At 39.4% G+C, this 18,840-nt stretch overlaps 1 protein-coding gene across 2 annotated transcripts in view; it reads right to left on the bottom strand.

The window, feature by feature from the left end:
* Positions 1-501: 501 nt before the first annotated feature.
* HS2ST1 (heparan sulfate 2-O-sulfotransferase 1) overlaps positions 502-18,840 on the bottom strand; it is a 218,113-nt gene continuing 199,774 nt past the window's right edge. Inside the window, exons 4-7 of one of the 2 annotated variants that reach the window (XM_072648971.1) lie at positions 17,459-17,597; positions 5,005-5,102; positions 3,379-3,536; positions 502-2,427 (exon numbers count right to left, since the gene is read on the bottom strand). In XM_072648971.1, coding sequence (XP_072505072.1) covers positions 2,198-2,427; positions 3,379-3,536; positions 5,005-5,102; positions 17,459-17,597 — 625 coding nt within the window. In that variant the 3' untranslated portion in view covers positions 502-2,197. The remainder of the gene's footprint in view (positions 2,428-3,378; positions 3,537-5,004; positions 5,103-17,458; positions 17,598-18,840) is intronic. The other variant, XM_072648970.1, reaches the window with a different exon arrangement.

Genomic DNA, 18,840 nt, shown 5'->3' with positions numbered 1-18,840 from the left:
TCCACCTTAGATCTGTTCCTGTTTAGAAATGAGGGGGCTATTTTTTTGTTTGTTTGTTGCCAAGGAAACAATTTGTGCGCCACGTCTCCTGCCAATAAATAAATGGAAAATGAGACTAGTCAAAAAACACCATGTACTGAGCCATGACTTCTCAGCGTTCTGACATGATTACATTTTTAAGTGTTTCTCTTCAATACCCCTATCTCTCCTGCATTTGTCCTTCAAATGTCCTTGTAAGTTCTGACCTGATCACAGTATCCTTTTCTGACAGGAAAATATATTCTTCAGGGCGACGTTCAAAATGCTTTCATATGATGGAGTGAGGCATTCCTTAGCCATGTTTACTTAAAACATGTTATCAGAAGGCTCTTTTTCCAAGACAGGGGAGAGAGAGAATGGGGAGCAGGGAAAGTCGAACTCAGTAATACATATTTTAGAAATGGTAAATAGAAAAATATGCATTGAATATGACTGTACAACAAAACTGGAAAATCTTTCACATTCTGGATGACAAAATTGGTTTTATTCCACCCGCCCCTCCCACAATCAGCTAACCATGTTTTTTTTTTTACCCTGGGAACATCCTGAACCCAAGCAGCTGTTAGTGAATCTTAATAGGTTTAAAAGTCCACCGGGTGATTTCACATTTCAATAGCTGCCGAAAATGAAGTGCAGGACATGAATCCGGATCAAGTTCAGTGTACTTCTTCTAATTACAGGTGGAATCTTCTCCCTCTTCCCCCCATGGAATGGAGAATGAAAGGTGAAATATTTCAAGTTACAAATGTTTTTTTTAAATAATTTCTATAATGACTTATGGTTCCATAGTGTTTTACAAGTTCCAAAGCACTCTCACCAATTTTGTTGGATGCTCATAACAGCCCTATGAGGTAAGAAGGGAAGGTATTACTGTCCGCATTTTGTGGATGAGAAAATGGAGGCCCATGGAGTTTAAGTGACTTGTCTATGGTCACACAGCTAGTATTTTTGGAGCCAGGACCATAACCCATGTCTTCTGACTCTTGAGTCCAGGGTTCTTTGCACTACGACCTCCTGCTTCCACCTGGCCTGCCTGGTGCTTTCTGTATAAACATTCAAAACTGCTGAAGTGTATTTCAGTCTTGTTCAACTGTTAGCTGACCCGAGTGAGAACTAGAACAATAGATGGGATGCTTTTACTTGACCTAACAAAACTGGTGCAAAGCCACTTTAAACTAGTTCCTCATAGCTTTTGGTCCAAATACATAAAATACGCAATATTTACAGCATTTGACTGCTTTGTAAATGCAATGCTTTAAAACACATTAAAAAGCACCTTGGTAAAAATATTCTACAGGTAAAAGTATAGAAGTAGTAGGAAAATCCCAACCATACCACAGCTCACCAATGGAGTGATAATATGGAATTGCCAATGTATCCATTACAAATCATTTGGGGAGGAACAGATAATGAAGTTGCTCTTCACATCAATGCATGTCTGAACTAAAACAACATCCTTCTCTGAGGAGTTTTCCCAACCACAGTTGGTAAGGAAATGGGGAAGCAGGGAGGAGAAGAAATACTGCTTTGATTCTCTATCTGCTTACACTATTGGGTTTAATTCCTTCTTTAACACTCACAACTGGATGTTCTCTTTTTATTTAAACCTACATAAATTTGGGCAAATCCAACAGCAGCAGTCACATTACTGAACATTCTAAGTGGACGGTATTCACAATAGCAAAGTACGAGAGGCCAACCAGTCATTAACACTATTCATTCAAGACCATAGAGTCCAAATCTCCATGGGTAGGTGAGGGAGATAGATGGTTTCTTCTTTATATGGATGTCTTGGGCGAAGATGACTGCTCTGAGAATCAAAAGCAGAGTAGTGGATACTTCTCTGAAATCTTACCATCAACTAAAACTCTGCTGTCTGTTAATTTTGGTAAACAAATGTGTAGTTTTCTTTAGACAGGAGGCTATTAGTCCAACCCAAAGATTGGGCTGAAGAAAAGCTTGGAAGCTAAAGCTTCTTGGAAGGCTGATATCTCCAGTCCTTGTCCACTTGCTTGACTGATGCCTTTCACAGCCCAAATCTCAGCTCAACAGGAAAACATCTCATGGGCTTGCAGGTAATCTGGATTTGGGAGTTGAGAACCAAGGCGGAGACATGGTCCAACTTTTAGTCCATGGATCTGGAAGGAATGTGGCATTCTTAGTTCGATTTGGGGTAAATCTTTTCATAGAAAAAGTTCTGTGAAAGGATATACAAGTCCCCATCTTTTTCCCGAACAGCATGGGCTCGGATGAACTGGAATTGTTCCAGGGCAAACTCATAGAACTCATTCTCCATTTTCCAGATGTCAGACTGTTGCAATTTTGCAATGGTTTGTTTGGTGGGGAGCTTCTTCTCTGTGGTTTTCCTAAGATGAGATTTCTTTCCTACTTGCAAAAGTAAACAAAAATTTAAAAACATTAACTTATTTTTCCAAGAGGAAATAGGTCTCCCCTTCCCCATCCTATGCCTTGAATTCACTTGCCCACTTTTTCCTCCTAAAACCCCTTATTTTCTTCAAGCTCAACTCAAATACCACCTTTTACATGAAGCTGCTTGAGCTCCCTCTCCCCCAAATTACTCTGCATGCCTGTATGTAAAATAGACACACCATCTCTGACAGACAGAGCCTAAGCTTCAGGAAAGTAGCAACTACTTTATTTTTGTCTTGGTACTGCAAGTGCCTGTTAAAGGGTTTTGTACAAAACAGATACTCAGTAAATGCTTATTAAATTAACTGAAAAGACAAAACATGTCCATATTCTTGGAGATGAAGAAATACTTTAAGAAGACAGAATGTAGGATTAAAGGGCCCAGGATCATAGGACTAATTAATTAATATCTCACAGTACAGAAAGAATCAAGGACTGGTACCTAATGTATACCACAGGCTCAGAATCTCTCACTGATCTTGCCTGAGCAAGACAGGGTGTGTGGACCCTTTTAAGCCACTCCACATGCTAACTCTGAAATATCTGAAATGTGAAAATTCCTACTATAAAAATGGAGGTATGGAAGAGGAGAAAAATAAATGGAGTCCTCCAGTATTCAACAGGTATCATTTCTTGCTTCTTTCTGCACTGTGTGACGCAGCTCTTTGCTTTCAGCCCTCTTGTGTATCTGTGCTGTATTTTGTCCCCCTATAGAACTGTACCTTCTAGGAGGGAGGGACAGTCTCTCTCCATCAAGCATAGTGACCTGTAAGCAAAGAGCTTAAAAAATATCATCCAATCAAGTTCACTAGTGACGATTTCACCTTAACATTTGGGAATCTTCAGCAGCACAAGTAAAAGGAGATGTGAGGAAGACTTTTTTTTTTTTTTTAACAACCACTGACATACCTGTCCGATAGAGTTCTGTGGCCCCTCTGAAGAAACGGGGCAGAGCTGCCTCCAGTAACATGATAAAGTCTTCAAGCTCTTCAGTGACTCCCACTAAAAAGTATTCATTAATCAGGTTATATTTGGCTTGATCCATGGCCCATCTGCTTCCCACATTCCTAAAATCAGAGAAAGGGAATTAGTGCATCCTTGTGATACCCTGAGCCATGGAAAAGAAAACCCCGGATGTCATTAGCAGCATTGCATAAGAAAATTCATTTCAAGGCACACCTATATTTAATTTCTCTTACCTAATTTTCCCATCTTTCCATTCTGACTCACGTGTCAATACTAATGTCTAGGAAAGACTGGATGTCCAGGAAAGAGTTCTTTAAGATTTTTACCCAAACTTGTGGATATTAGATTAGGTAGTAAAGTTTATGAAATTGTGTTTATTGCTCAAAATAATTCAATTTCTAATGTTTTTCTATATTTGTTTCTACAATGTTTTTCTACAATTTCCTAAGAAAGAGATCAGTGCCCATATCCCTCAGAGCTGCTTGACCACCAGCAAAGATGGGTGGGGACAAAGACCATGGACAGGGAGCCATTAACTGGCCCCAGGTTCTTGGGAGAGTTGGCTTGATGCTTTATCTGTAAAGGAGGACGGTGTTCTTCCAGCTCTAATACTCATGACTGAAAAGATACTAAAGAACTCTGGCCTAGTTTTATTTGATAGAGCTGAGTGTATGAATATCTCACATTCTTCTAGGAAAACAGACAAAATTGGGAAGGTCTTACTCCCCATACCTTAACTGCACTTTAAAAAAAAATTATGATTCCTCTGGGCAGAAGGCAATCGGTGACTTTAATTAGCAAAGCACATTAAACTGCATCTCACAGAGGCCTACGAGAAGCAGAAAGGGTTTTAACCAGAACTTCTGGCTTTTGTGATTTTAATTCTAAGTAGTTCTAAGAAAGATATTACTGTGAATGTGTTACTCTTGCTTCTTTTGTGTCCCATAAAAATCAATCTTCAAATCTCAAATTCTAGCACACACTGAGTCTTTATTAGACACACCTGTCTTGGGGAATCTCCATCTGCTTTTATTAGCATCCTAAACCACCATGAACAATCATGATTTTTGCTAGTCAAAAATATTTTAACAGGAAAACCATGCAAATAAGCACGCTGGTTTTGGTGACATGAAAATGAATTCAAATTTTGTCTCTGACGCTTAGCGACCATGCGCAACAATGATAACAACTCACATGTATGTAGCGCCTACTATGTGCTACAGGACTGCTACTCATCATTATTTCCATGGTTACTATTGTCCAATAGGCTCTGAAATGTTAAGCCTTCAGAGGGTGAATACTGACTGGCCTCTAACTAGCACAGCTGGTGTGGTACAAAGCACACGTACAAATGGCATTCAAGCTGAGTTGTATGGGGGACACTGCAAGACTCTTTTCAAGGTTAAGGCCTTTAAAAGGCTGCTAAACACAGTCTATTACTCAATCCTGTGTTCTTCTTTTCCTTCTGGGCTCCCACTGGTTCCCCCAAATATTCAGATTTGTTCACTGAGGACTTCTGAGAGCACAACATTGGTCAGCAGCTAACCGAAGCTAGCGTGATCTTCATACCAGCATTCCGAGCTGTGGCCACAGAAGAATGGGATTTGTAGCCAGAGCTTCTCTGGAGCACAGTCTGAGCCTCCCTCGGCCACGCATTCGTCAAAAGTCTAGAACACAATAAAGGAGCACAAATGAACCACCAAACTGAGGCCGGCCTGTCAAACATCTCAATGGCAGAGGGAGACACAAGGGAGGTAAGAAAGGAAAGCAAAGACTGGAAAAGACACATGGAGCAAGGGATTTCAATCTTAAGAATTAATTGACCAGTATTAAAAAATTTTTTGGGTAACAATTAGTCCTTGGAATTAAGGAACTATTTTACGTCTTCTAACCCGTGACTTAGGAAGACAGAGTTGAAAACAAAGTTGCTGATGCATATCCATTTTTTGAGAAGACTGTATGGGATTAAAGCTGATTTATACTTCAGTCTCTTTATTGTAAAGCTAGGGATTGAGACTAGACTGATCTCTAAACTCTGTGCTTCTATGAACTCCACATTTTTGCTGATGTGGTTCCAAAGGACTGGCATGTTCTCGTCCAATCAACCCTACCCAGATGTTAGCTGTTGAAATTCTATTGATTAAGACTCAGTCAAATGCTGCCTCCTCAAAGAAGCTTTCTTTTAATCTCTTCAATTGAAAATGAATGTCTATTCTTCAGACCTCCTACAGATTTTTAAACAAATGACTATTTGACATACAGAAAGCACCAGATCTCAAGTCATGTTTTGGTTTCCAGTTGTAAGAAGTCATTTCTTTAAAGGTTCTTGGGCAGAATACAGTAGAGTGGGGGTCACATCTTGGTGGTGCTCCTAGCCACCCCTTTTAGCATTAGTTGTGTATTTTCTCCCACCTTTGGACATACAGGTCCTGGAGCACTGGGACTCCTTGCAGCTCCCAATGCCTCTCTGAACCTCTCTTTGCCATCATCACTCAGTAATGCCTCCTCCTTAAGAGTTTTGCTGCATTTAAATTGATCACTCAGTCCAAATCCTAAAGGCAGTTACCTATGGAGCCCTAACTCATTCTCAAGGAGTTCAGCAGCTGGCTCTCAGCCTTCCTATCTGGCCCCCGACCTTAGGATCAGTGGACTTCACAACACCTGTAGGTGTCTCCTTAGCTCCCATGACCACTCATCCATTTCACATCAGCCACTTAGTGAGAAGTGTTCTATTTTACCAATAAAAATCACCAAAGTCTCTTTGTCAGATTATTCCACCTCTCCTTAAGCCATAACCCCTCACCAGTCTTCTCCTTGCCCTCCCTAGGACATCCAACCAACCCACCAGCATTTACTCATTGCTGCCATGTGCCGTATGCCATGCAGGGTGCCAGAGATAAGAGTATGAAGAACTAAATGATTCCTTCTCAGATTTGCCCTTCCTTTTGCTCTCTCCAAAGCTGTCACCTCTGCTCTAACTTCACCTTCTTCTCTCCCTGTCTCTCTGTCCCAGGCCTTCCTCTGTCAGATGTCACCAGCTCACTCACATTTCCACTCATTTCTCCTGAGCTCTAGTCATATATATGCAATTCCCTATTGAATATTTCAAAGTGGATATCTCATAGATATCTTAAGTTCTACATGTCCCAGACTGAATGCATGAGCTTTTCTTCAAACCCCACCCCCCTTTCTAAACATCCCTATTTCTGCCAAGAGGATCAATATCCTTGGCACTGCCTTTGAGTATGCCACCATTCTTCCCTCCATAAAGCCAACCAGTTGCCGAGTCATGTCATTTATAAATTTCTGCAGTCCATCCTTCTCTATACTCACATGGCCACAAACCTAGTCAGTCCCTTATCACCTCTCACCTGAACAGCTGCAATATCTTCCTAATGGTTTCCCTACCTCTGATCCCTTTACTTTCTAATATATAGTCCATTCTTCTGCCAAACTAATTCCTCTCAAGTCCAATCATATCACTCCTTTATTCAGTAAACTCAAATGGCTATTACTTCAAGGTTCAAATAAAAACTACCTCTTTAAAGTCCTTCACAACCTAACTCCAACCGAAGTCTCCAATCTTAAGAGACTCCTTTCCCACACTCTACAATCCATCCTCGATGGCCTTCTTCCTGCTTTTGCTCAAACTTGCCGTTGCAAGCTTATCTTTTTTTGCCTTTGCACTGACTGGCCCCATGCATGGAACAGATCTCCCTCCTAACCTCCATCTCTTGGAATCTCTAGTTTCCTTCTAGTTCTTTCAAGCACCATCTTCAATATGAAACTTTTCTTGACTGTCCAAATGCTAATACCCTCCCCAAAATGTATCTTATGCATGTGATATATACACTTAATTGTACAGATGCTCACTTCCTGATCAAATATAATTTCTGTTTTATTTAGGTTTTTGTGCCTTCAGTGTCTAGCAGATAGCAGGCATACTTAATACATGAGGGATGACTAATTGTGCCGAACGGTACTATTTTTTTCTTGGTTGCCTTCATCACTCAGCTTACCCTCATCAGTAATTAGTAAAAGAAAATTCTCCCCATAAATAAGGGCTAGGTGGTACCATATCTACCCAAATTGGTTCCTCCTTATTACTACCCTTCTTTCATCAATAGTATCATTATATTGGGATCCCACTGCTACCACTCTGGTTCAAGTTTGTATTACTTCATGCTTGGAATGCTTCAACTGCTTTTTTGTCCCTTCTCCACTTTGTAGCCAGATTCATCTCACTAAAATAAGGCTTTTAGAATATCACTCCCCTACTCAAAACTTTCAGAGACTTGCATTTACATTCATTTAGAGGAATTTAGATTTCCAGGCCATCCACAATTTGCTTCCAACACATTTTTCCAATCCTGTTCCTACAAACACTCCCCCTCCTAGAAAGACTGGTCTGCTTAATAGTTCCCCAAACACTCAATGGCCATTATATTCTCTGCACCTCTGCTCACACCATCCTCCCTCTCTAGCCAAGTATTTTGCCTGTGACAGTGCAACAGTGGTTTGCACTGTCCTACCAGAGAACACTTTCTCTGCCCAATTTATCCTGTAAGGATCTCCTTTCTTTGCCCTCCCCCCATTATTTATTATCATTTACCTGGAAGCTACAGTATCATTGCCATATATGTATGTATGTGTATATATATATATGTATATATATATTTATATATAAACATATATGTTTATATAACATATATATCTTTGTGTATATATGTGTATGTATACATATATATGCCCAATATATGTACCAATATATGCCATTTACATATACCAATATATATACTATATATTCCTGGAAGCTCCCAGTATCATTGCCACTGATTGTTATTTAAGCTGTGGACATAGTAAAAGCAAATTAAATGTCTGTTGAATGGATCAAAGAATTTGGATAAATAGAAAACCACTGACATGACTGTATAGTAAGGATTTTTTCATAAGCAGTGATTATGGTTCTTTAAAGTCATTTTAAGGTCTAATAATGTATAAATCTATAAATTAAAGGAATAACTCCAAAGTACAGGACTCCAAAGGATGAGATAATAAGATTACTTCCTTAAGAATTTTAATAATGACCATTTCGAAACTGCCCCAAATTCTCTAAGTCCCGATAAAAAAATAAAGAAATCCTAGCTTTTTTTTTTTTTTTTAAGATGAAACAAACATTTTCATTAGAATCTGATTTATATATTCTGCCATACTTCAACTTCAGGACCTTTAAAAAAGGGTTTTTATGGTCATCTATGTTGAATCATGTCTGATAAAATAAAAAGTATATCTATCTATCTACATACCATGTTCCAATTTCCATGAAGTCTCTGCCTCACTGAACTGAGAAGTTGATAAACTTGAAGGTTTTTGATTCCAGACCTATCCAATTTCAACTAGTCTCTAGATTATCCCATTTGCCTCTGAAGCTCAGAAGATGGGCTCTGCTTCCTTTATCTGACTGGAGTCATACAGAATGTAATAAATAATAAAAAGCGATGGCAGGGGAACTCATCATCTCTACGACCTTCATTTTTTTTTTGATTGATTCAAAGAAATTAAAAAGATTTCCCCCAAATATGGGAAGGTAGACTATTAAAAGAGACAAAAATAATGAAGGCTTACACCAAAGTTTTTATACTGTTAATTAAGATGAAGGTGATTTGGGAAATTAAAATGTTTTCTGCTGGTGTCAAAGATGTCATTTATCGATGACTGGATAAGTACAAAGGATGGTTATTTGGTTCACATTCTTAAAATAACCTAATTTCATGCTACTAAAATACTGGAACAGATAAATGAAAACCCACAAATAATTTCCTAAATGCTTTTTTTTGGCCAGTACTTCCAAACCTCTGAATCTTCTAAATACTGTGTTAAATTGGCTAAAACAGGCTAAAATGGGTTTATTGGTTTGGCTTTTGCTTCCTTATCATCTTGGGGGAGGGGCCCTTCCTAAATTCCCTAGGAAATGTAGGAAAGCCTTTCCTAACTCCCCTGTTATTAAGGCTCCAGTTATGCTGCATTTATTTGCCTCAATACATGTTCTATTGCTCACATCCCCCAGAGAACATAAGCTCTCTGAGGGCAGGAGCTGGTCATTTTCTTTGTTTCCGAGTGCTCAGTAATCAGCACAGTGTCCTGCACACAAATGGATGCTTAAAAAAACTTTTGCTATTAAATGGACAATGACAGAGAGTGTAAGTTAAAATACAACATGAATAATTAAGCGCTAAGTGAATGTATCTGAATATATCAGACCATATTTATACAACTAGGTCTTGTCTATAATATACTCATAGTTGATGAATAAAATAAAACTAGCATACTCCATCTGCAACCAAATAAGTGTACTACCATCTTTAATCACACAGAACTGGACTTAGACACTAATTAACCAAGATGACATGCACTGAATCTAATCAGAGTATCTATCACTTTGGATACCTATTCTTTTCTGAAAATACCACAAGAGGAAAATGCCACTCAAATGACTATCTACCCCAAATCATCTGTTTCCTCCAGGCTTCACTAAAAGATTAGTCAATTCAGAGAAAGAAATTTTTCTAAGTATTTTTTCCCCTTTTGAAATGTTTAAAAAAACAACCCCAACAAAATAAAAACTCTCTTTCTTCTTGTAGACCTCCAGTAACCAGCTGACTCTATCAAGAAAAGAAAGAGCTAACATCAAAAAATGTGATCAGCTTTTTCAGCTAGTAAATCTGGCTCTTTTTTATAGAAAGAAATTCCATCCAAACAGTTGTTAAAGTTGTATGAACCATGATATTCAATAAATGGAAAGTATAACTGATAAGCAAGGAAATTTAAAAACCTTTGGCATTTTACAAGGTGAGGCCATCTATTGTTTGTCAGGTAGGCAATGAAGAACCCTGTTGGCAGGATGTGAGCCAGCTGAGTGGGTGATGTCTAATAGGGATTGTTGGGAGCCGAACAGATAAAGGGGAGCTGAAGAGAACCCAGACAAGCATATAGCACACAGAAGCCCAGAAGGATATACTGCAAGGCACAACAGGGATCAGATGCATAGGGGCATGTCTCTGCCTCAGGGGCACAGAGTTAAGGAATGCATAAAAATACAATAAATATTTATCTACTATCTCTGTTTTTCAGTCTTACTTTGGGTGCAAAATTAGGCTAAGAAGGATAATTGGCAAGGTATATTTCTGCCCATTCAGTATCAGCCACAGTGGTCCCTTCCTCCTCCTCCTTGATTCTCTCTTAGTCTTATTTCCTGCATAAGCCAGTCCCTGGTCGCACTAATTGCACTGTTTCTATCAGCTATTTCTCTCTGAAACTGTGTTCCTATAGAATGTTTCCAGTGAAGTCTTCTTTTGATGCCAGGGCAGGGCAATTATGGGAGGTTCCACCCAAGTTCCAAAGGCTTTGGTATGGTTCCAATGGCAGGCCACATGGCTGAGGTCCAGCCTTGGTAAGTTCCCCTCTAGACTGGATTCCAGGCAATGACTTTCTTTCTTTCTTTTTTTTTTTTGGTTAAAGCCAAATGACAGTTTACTTAAGTTGTGAAAGACTGTGGTCTGTGAACCCACAAAAGTACAGACTCATGAAAGAGAAGTATTGTAACTTCATGTCATCAGATGCTTTGATTCAAAGTGATTGGAGGGGAGAGCCAAGAACTACAAAACGGAGGGGTCTCGGCATGGACATCTGCTTGTTTCCAACTTGGCTATACCTCTTTGAGGCTTCTTTATTTACTACTACTCTGACTATCGACTACTGTGAGTGATTAGCCCCAGCCAGAATTGAGTGGACTGAAGAATCACTTGGAGCCCCAGTTAGAAATTCTAACTTGCCTGAAAAGGTGGGGATCTGTCATTGAGTACAGAGGAGTCTGGGGAGGCTGACCAGTCAGTGCAGGGAAGCCAGGGAATGAATGGCTGGGACTGCTTTCCTAAGTGAAGTAATTTTATCATGAGGTCAAAGGGTGTGAATTCTTGGAAGGGACCCTAACAAATGTTACATACAGATATTTAGCAGTTGGTCACTCAAAAATCTGTTATACACTAGATTATCAAGGTAGCCAGCACCACAAATGATATTTTTATAAAGAGGTTTGGACACAGTTAATACTTGATATAGGAGACTACATGAAATACGTTGGCATATACATCCAGATTCAAGCCACAGAAACCTAGGAGTTGCTTAAGATATTAGGTAACCACAAAAAGAGTCCTAAGTTCATGAACTATGGTCAAACCCAGTCTGTTGTTCAGTCTTTTCAGTCGTGTCTGACTCTTTAGGACCCCATCTAGAGTTTTCTTGGCAGAGATACTGGAGTGGTTTGCCATTTTCTTCTCCAGTTCATTTTACGGATGAGGAAACTGAGGCAAACAAGGTTAAGTGACTTGCCCAGGGTCACACAGCTCAGAAGTGTCTTAGGCTAGATTTGAACTTTGGAAGAGGAGTCTTCCTGACTCCAGGCCTGGAACTCTATCCACTGGGCCACCTGGCTCTTGCAAACTGAGTCTGGGACTCTAAGAATAACAAAGGCCTTTCAATCCCTTTCTTAGCTGTTTATTTTCAGCTTATCATGTTTTGGCCTGTTGGTTACTGAATAATTATTCCAAACATCTTTAAAGAAGTTTGGAGAGAAAAAACTTCCAAATTAGGGAATTTTACTTCAATTACAAACCCTCCTAATGCAAGTTTCTGACTGTTTAGAATAATACACAAAAGCAATCAAAGTAAAAAAAAAAAAAGAAAAAAAATATATATACACATATACACACACACAAATGTATATGAAATGTACTTAAAAAGCAAGGGACTTTAATATAGATATATGTGAAATACATACATATGTATACTATATATGTGTATATACACACATATATATGTGAAATATAATCAACAAGAGACTTTAATAGCCTTGTGTCGTGCTCAAACATTGTCAATAGATGATTTTAAAAAAATAATGATCACTGAAATTCTAATTAAGACAAAGACTTGATTTTTTTTTAATATAAAAAGCTCTAGTGTGTCCTTTGGGGAAAAAAAAGGTTGCTCAGAGTCATACTAAAGTTAGTGTGGTCCTATCACACCACAGAGAAAAAGAGAATTTCATATGGGACCCTTCAACTGAAAGTTACACTTGGTCTAATATAAGTAATAAACTTAATACCCTCCATTAGCAAAATTAGATAAAAGTGAAAAATGAGCTTCTGATTTTTCATATATTCAACTCATATCAGTGAGAGTGAGGGGGATCATGCCTGAGTGCTGTTATCCACCAAATCTCAGAACAAGAGAAAGCTTCACTAGCACATGGGTGGATACTCTAGGAAGGATAAATGGAAAGAGACAAAAGCCCAGGTGACAGGAAGGCGTGGAGGGGTCCCGCTAGCCAGGCATGGGAGTGAAGGTGAAGATGCCTGTGACTGATGACTCGGTGTTGATGCTGCTCCGAAGGAGCTGGAGCAGGCTTTATAGTTAGCAATGCCTTTGTGATGTGGAATCCTAGAATCCTGCTTCAAAGGGGAACACTCTCCGGGAGGTCAAGGGAATTACTCAGCATGTCACCTGGGCATTGGAGGCAAGTTTTGGAAGCAGCCGCTGGGATCAGGTGTCATTCATTCTGGACTCTCTAAAACCTCACTGCTTCCATTTGCAAAATAAACATGCTCCAAAGTGAAGTGTTCTCAATTCATCATGATTTCTGCTGTTGCTGATAAGGAAAGCAATAGGAAGAGGGAAGAAGATGGAGGGATCGCCGTCTTTCCAGTGCCCCAGATCCCGTTACTGGTTGATGCCCTCTGACTGTAACCTAGTACGCGGAGGTTAACACCTTAAAATTATTAGCCATCTAAGTATCATATTATGAAACTATTCAAATGAGAGAATATTTGTAAAGTACTGATTACAGCACGCTGGCACACAGCAGGTACCTAATAAATGCTTGTTCACTTTTTTCCCCATTCATAACATTTAAAAATAAAATCAGTGTAAACTATAAAAGAGAGAAAAAATCAGTATGTGAATATTCATGAATATGTATATCATAAGAATTAGTAAAAGATTCTATTATTAAATATCACTAGCTCAATTTTCCAGCATGTGAGGTTTGGTTAGTCAATCTCATTTTAAGTGTTTTGAATGATTTGTTCATGAAATACTTTGGGTCTGGAAAAAATTTCTGTATCCCATAGTACCAGTCTCTCAGGAGGTGTAGGGCTATGGAATGGATGTATGGATGAAAGGAGGCTTTGGAGGAATTTTAGAACGAAATAGAGGGGACTACACCTAGTTTTTTTTGGCAGCTAGATGACATAGCGGATGGAGTCAGGAAGACTCATCTTCATGAATTCAAATCTGGCTTCAGATACTTACTAGCTGTGTGACCCTGGGCAAGTCACTTCACCCTCTTTGCCTCAGTTTCCTCATCTGTAAAATGAGCTGGAGAAGAACATGGCAAACCACTCCAGTATCTCCACCAAGAAAACCTCACACACAGAATTATAAAGAGTCAGATGACTGAAAAACGACTGAATAACAAAAATCCCCAGTTTCAAACTAACAAGTTGCTTTACGTAATAAGTTATTCTGGTAGAATAAGTTACACTTCAACACATCAAAAAACCCATGATTTCATCTTCATGGGTACCGTCTTCTTCCACTGAAACAGATCACAATTCCTCGACACTTGAGAAGGAGATTTCTCATGAGTTGGCATGGTCAAAAAGATTCTTCACCTGGTGGCTAGCTAAGCTGAGGGTGAGCTTCTTCAAACTTAATTAGGCTGGCCTCTGGACAGCACATCTACAGCCTGGGGCCAGGCCTGAATCGAATTTGTTTCTGCCAGGGACTGAGTTCTGCTGACACTGCCTTCTAGAAATGCAGGAGCATTACAGCTCGCAGACTGGCAAAGATGGCAAAAGACCGGAACGGTCAGTGCTGGAAGGTTTGTAGAAAGCTGGGCACACTGTTGGTAGAGCTCAAGTGTTAGCTGAACCAATCTGTTAAATACTTTGCAATTATGCTAGGAGAGTGACTACAATTGCCTGTTTCCTGTTAACTATAGGTCTTTCTGCTAAGGACATCCCACGGACCACAAAATATTCATAGCAGCAGTTTTATTTTTGAGTAGCAGAACTGGAAATAGAGAAAATGCCTAATAATTAGAGAGTGGACAAATTGTGGTACGTGAGTGTAAGGAGATGTGACTGTATCCTAAGAGGTGATCAACTGAAGGCCTATGGAGAAGCACGACAAGACTCATGGAGTAACGCAAACTGAGAAGCTCCAAGCCAGGGGTGGGGAACTTGCGGCCTTCAGGTCAAAAGGATTTGTTCTGTAAAATTTGGCTTCAGTCAAAAGGCTGCACTTAAGGACCTAGAAGGTCACATGTGACCTTAAGGCTGCAGGTTCCCCAGCCCTGCTATAAGCAAAACCCAGAAAACAATCTACATGATAAACACAAAAATGTAAACAAATAACAAGAACAAAAATTAAACCGGACAGTTTGGAAAATATATCAAACTGGGCCTAAAGAAGAGAGGAGAAAATATACCTCCTTTCCCTCTGTGCAAGGCAGGGTGGGGGGGGCCCTATGGGTATAGAGCACTGCATACTCTGTCAGACTTAGCAGGCATATTGTTTAGTCTTGCTGAACTGTTTTTTTCTCCTCAACTTTTTATTCTTTGTTAGAAGGAATGGCTCTCTGGGTGGGATAAAGGTGATTTAGGAACAAAAATAATTTAACCCCTGTCCCCACCCCTCTTGCCCCCCAGCAATTCTAAACCACTCCCATACTATGACAAAGCACCCAAGTAGGTCTTCTGATAGAAGCACAATTTCATGGTGTCTGACTGTATGGAATGCCACAGTTTCATATGTCACACAATTTGGGAAAAGCTAATTTACATTTTGTTTCTATTATCTCCATGTTATATAAGTTTATCACCAGATTGTTTCGGTTTTTAGGAAGAAAATATATAAATCTGCTAAGACTTTAAAGAAAAATCCATTAATTTCCTGAGGGCTGAGAATGTCATTTTTCATGTTTGTATCAACAGTACCTTGTACACTTAAATATTTCTTGAATTAAATGCATCTAGTTCTCAAACACCAACCTTCAGACAACTAGGCCTTGCCTGTTGAATAAGATGCTGATATGTGGCATATGGAAGCCAAAGAATTGTACCAATCTAAAAGCAGTCACCGTGATCTCTGAAAGGTAGCGACTGTCAGCACAACGGACCAGAAAGCTTTGTCCCTTAAAGAACCAACAGGACAAAAAAGGATGGAATCATGGACTGACCCACGACTAAACAATGACCTCCAGGAATTTTCAAGCTTGGTGTTTGCACCGAGCACTCAAGCAACTACTGTTCATTATGAACTGGCGGATGCCTGCGGCCCCTTTTCTAACTCATTCTTTCTTGTCTCCTTTTGGGTTTCCACTAAGAATGTAATCCCTAGGTGCTACGACAGGGCTCCAATCACCTACTCTCATGTAGGAGAAGCTTGCTAGGAAGGAAAGCCTCCTCTGCAGACCTTCCCAACCCTACTTTGATGAGGACAAGTAAGGCACTGGCAGTTAAGATTGATAGAATTTACCTGAAATAAAAGAAAAGACGCATTGTTAAAATTGGAAGGACCACACATACTGCACAAGCACGTGCACAAGTATATGCTTCCAAAAATAAATCAAGTTTAAGAGCCAATCTAAGTTATTAAATCAGAAACTAGATCTAAAAACTGCGAATTTCTATTCATACTACCATGAACCTAAACCAATCCTCAAAGCTGCTCCCAAGGGAACAGCATCTTTCATTACACTTACATATCAAGAGGCACTAGACAGCGTCACAGTGGACTTGATGTTGGGAAGACATGAGTTCAAATCCAGCCTCAGACACTCACTAGCTGTATGACCTTGGGCAAGTCAACTGAACCTGCCTGCCTCAGTTTCCTCAGGTGTAAAACGGGGATAGTAATAGCATTCCTGGGGTTGTTAGGAGGACAAAAAAGAGAAAACACTTGTAAAATGTTTGATGATGATGATGAAGAGCCATTACTACATAAAGAATCCTTTATTTTCTTTCTCTTTTTTGGGGGGAGGGTAGGCTCAAAGAGGGTTTAGTGATCTGGATTTAGAATCATTAGTGAACATAGTTCCTGGTAGGAAAACTCCTTTTAGCAATGCAGATTAGGACCTGCTCACCAACTTTACAGCTGCAGAGTTTCTGGAGGGATTGACAAGTCAAGTGACTTGTGTCAGAGATGGGCCTTGAACCTGTGCCCATCTTGACTTGAGGGCCAGACCTCTATACCTTCCTTACACCGTGATATCATGCTTCTACTCTCACAGAATCCTCATAAAGCCAAACAAAAACAAAATCTCCACAAAGAAACTTTTAAAAGTAAATTACAAGCTACAGAAATAACTTCTCATAAAACGAGGCAAAATTTGGGATGGAAGTCAGGAAAAAGAAAGTGTGATCTAAAAATGAGAGCAGGAAGACTGGGGCTCAGTTCTAGATCAGTCTTCTGCCACTGACTAGGTTTTCTGCCTTTCCATTTCCTCACCAGTAATGTAAAGGAATTCGACTCTGGCACTAAGATACTTTTGTAAAAACTTAGTTTTATTCTTGATAGTGTATTGAAGCATCATTTGGCATCAAACTACTTTAGAAGGTAGTGAACCAAAAGTGTCCTAAGGCAGAGAGGGGATGCGATTTGCAGTGATGCAAACATTAATCCCCGCCTTCCCCCCTACTCCACCAAAGAAATCAGATCCTTGAAATGCTGATGCACACAGATTAAAGATCCCCAATGTTTTAATGAATGATTTTAATATTCTGGTAATTAAGTGACACTGACATACAGTCAAAGCTTGTATACATAGGTTAAGAAAAGATTTTAAATCAATATTTTAATTTAAAAAGTAAACACTGGAATGCTGTTCACTGAATTCAATAAGGCAAATAGCTTTAAAATAAAGTCACTTTCGCATTTAAAAAAAATCTTTAAAATTAAGTATTACCTTTTTGTCTCCTTGTTTTCTTCTTCGTAAGCCTGGTCTGTAATCATCTCCAAATCGTAGAAAGTAATAGTAAGAAACCAGCCTTTCGATAGGATCCCTTATGACGTTAATGTAAATTGGCTTCTTTTTAACACCAAATCTGAAACAGAAAAGCAAAACAAAATGCTAGTCAAAGTTGGGCTCTTCAGAGGCTCCTCATACAAAGGAAGCAGCCGTCGATCTGTGTATTTGGGGCCTGACAAAAAAAGCATGAGACCTAACAGTAAAAGAGAAGAGATGAGAAACAAAAGAGAAAGAAGTTTTAAAAATCACACAGCCAAGCTCTAGTGGGAAAGATAGCATCCATTTTAATAACGTTCCTTCATTAGGTTTTAAATTGCAGAGAAAAATTCCTTCCCAAATTAGAGAGTATAGATTTTTAGGTAGAACCTTAACGTTGGTCATTTTAAAAGCACCAAGTTCTTTATTACATTCCAGAGTGACTTGCTTGCAGCAGATAAGGCAGCGAAACCTTATTCAACACTAAATATATTTCTAAAATTGTCTGCCTCGCTAAACAAAGAGAAATATTATCAACGAAAACACCAAAGTCCAGGCACAGAGTTATTACAGGGCTGCCTTCTTGGGGTGATCTAGAACATGCCTCCGTATATCACCCAAGATTCTGCTCTGGTGAACACTGCCAGTGACAGACTGGTGCTGGGGCAAATCTGAATCAATGTCAGAGCTGTAGGAAAGGAATGAACTTCCGATTGCTCTTTCACTGATGGATAATTTTTTGTCTGCGCCCCAAAACAGCTGCTCTTCTCAATTTCCCTTTTTCTTTTAATGGTACAATCGCAACCCTTTGCTTGGGACACCAGTCATTTTTTTTTAAAGCTTTCCCCCTAAGTTTTTATTTTTTATGCAATGTTAAGCATCACATCAGAGAACTGACCATTCCTCTTTCTTCCCATGGGCACCACCCTAAATCCAGGCTGCATCACTTCCTGTCAAACATCTCTAACTGGCATCCCTTTCCAGCCTCTCTCCATCTAGCACACTGCTAGTATTTAATCTTCCAAACACACCATTCTGGTATCATTCATTAAGAACCTGAAAAGACTGTCTAAAACATCAACTAAACTCCTTTGCCTGACTTTCAAGGCTCCCCATCAACTAGCAGCTGCTCTGTCTCTCCAACCTCGTCTACCAATGATTCCAAACACTGAACTCCCATCAGCACTGTTTCTCACCATCTCCCTAACATATCATACTCACTTCTGCCCCTCCGGCCTGAAATAGGCTCTGTGAGCTTCTCTAAGCTTATTTATTCCACAGACATTAAACACTGATATTCTAAAAACAGTGTTATCCAAAATACTATTTATATTTCAAAGTTC

Source organism: Notamacropus eugenii, chromosome 2, assembly GCF_028372415.1.
Source record: "Notamacropus eugenii isolate mMacEug1 chromosome 2, mMacEug1.pri_v2, whole genome shotgun sequence".
NCBI classification, from domain to species: Eukaryota; Metazoa; Chordata; class Mammalia; order Diprotodontia; family Macropodidae; genus Notamacropus; species Notamacropus eugenii.
Note: the sequence above shows the minus strand (reverse complement) of the source record. Positions and strands in the feature narration are given on the sequence as shown.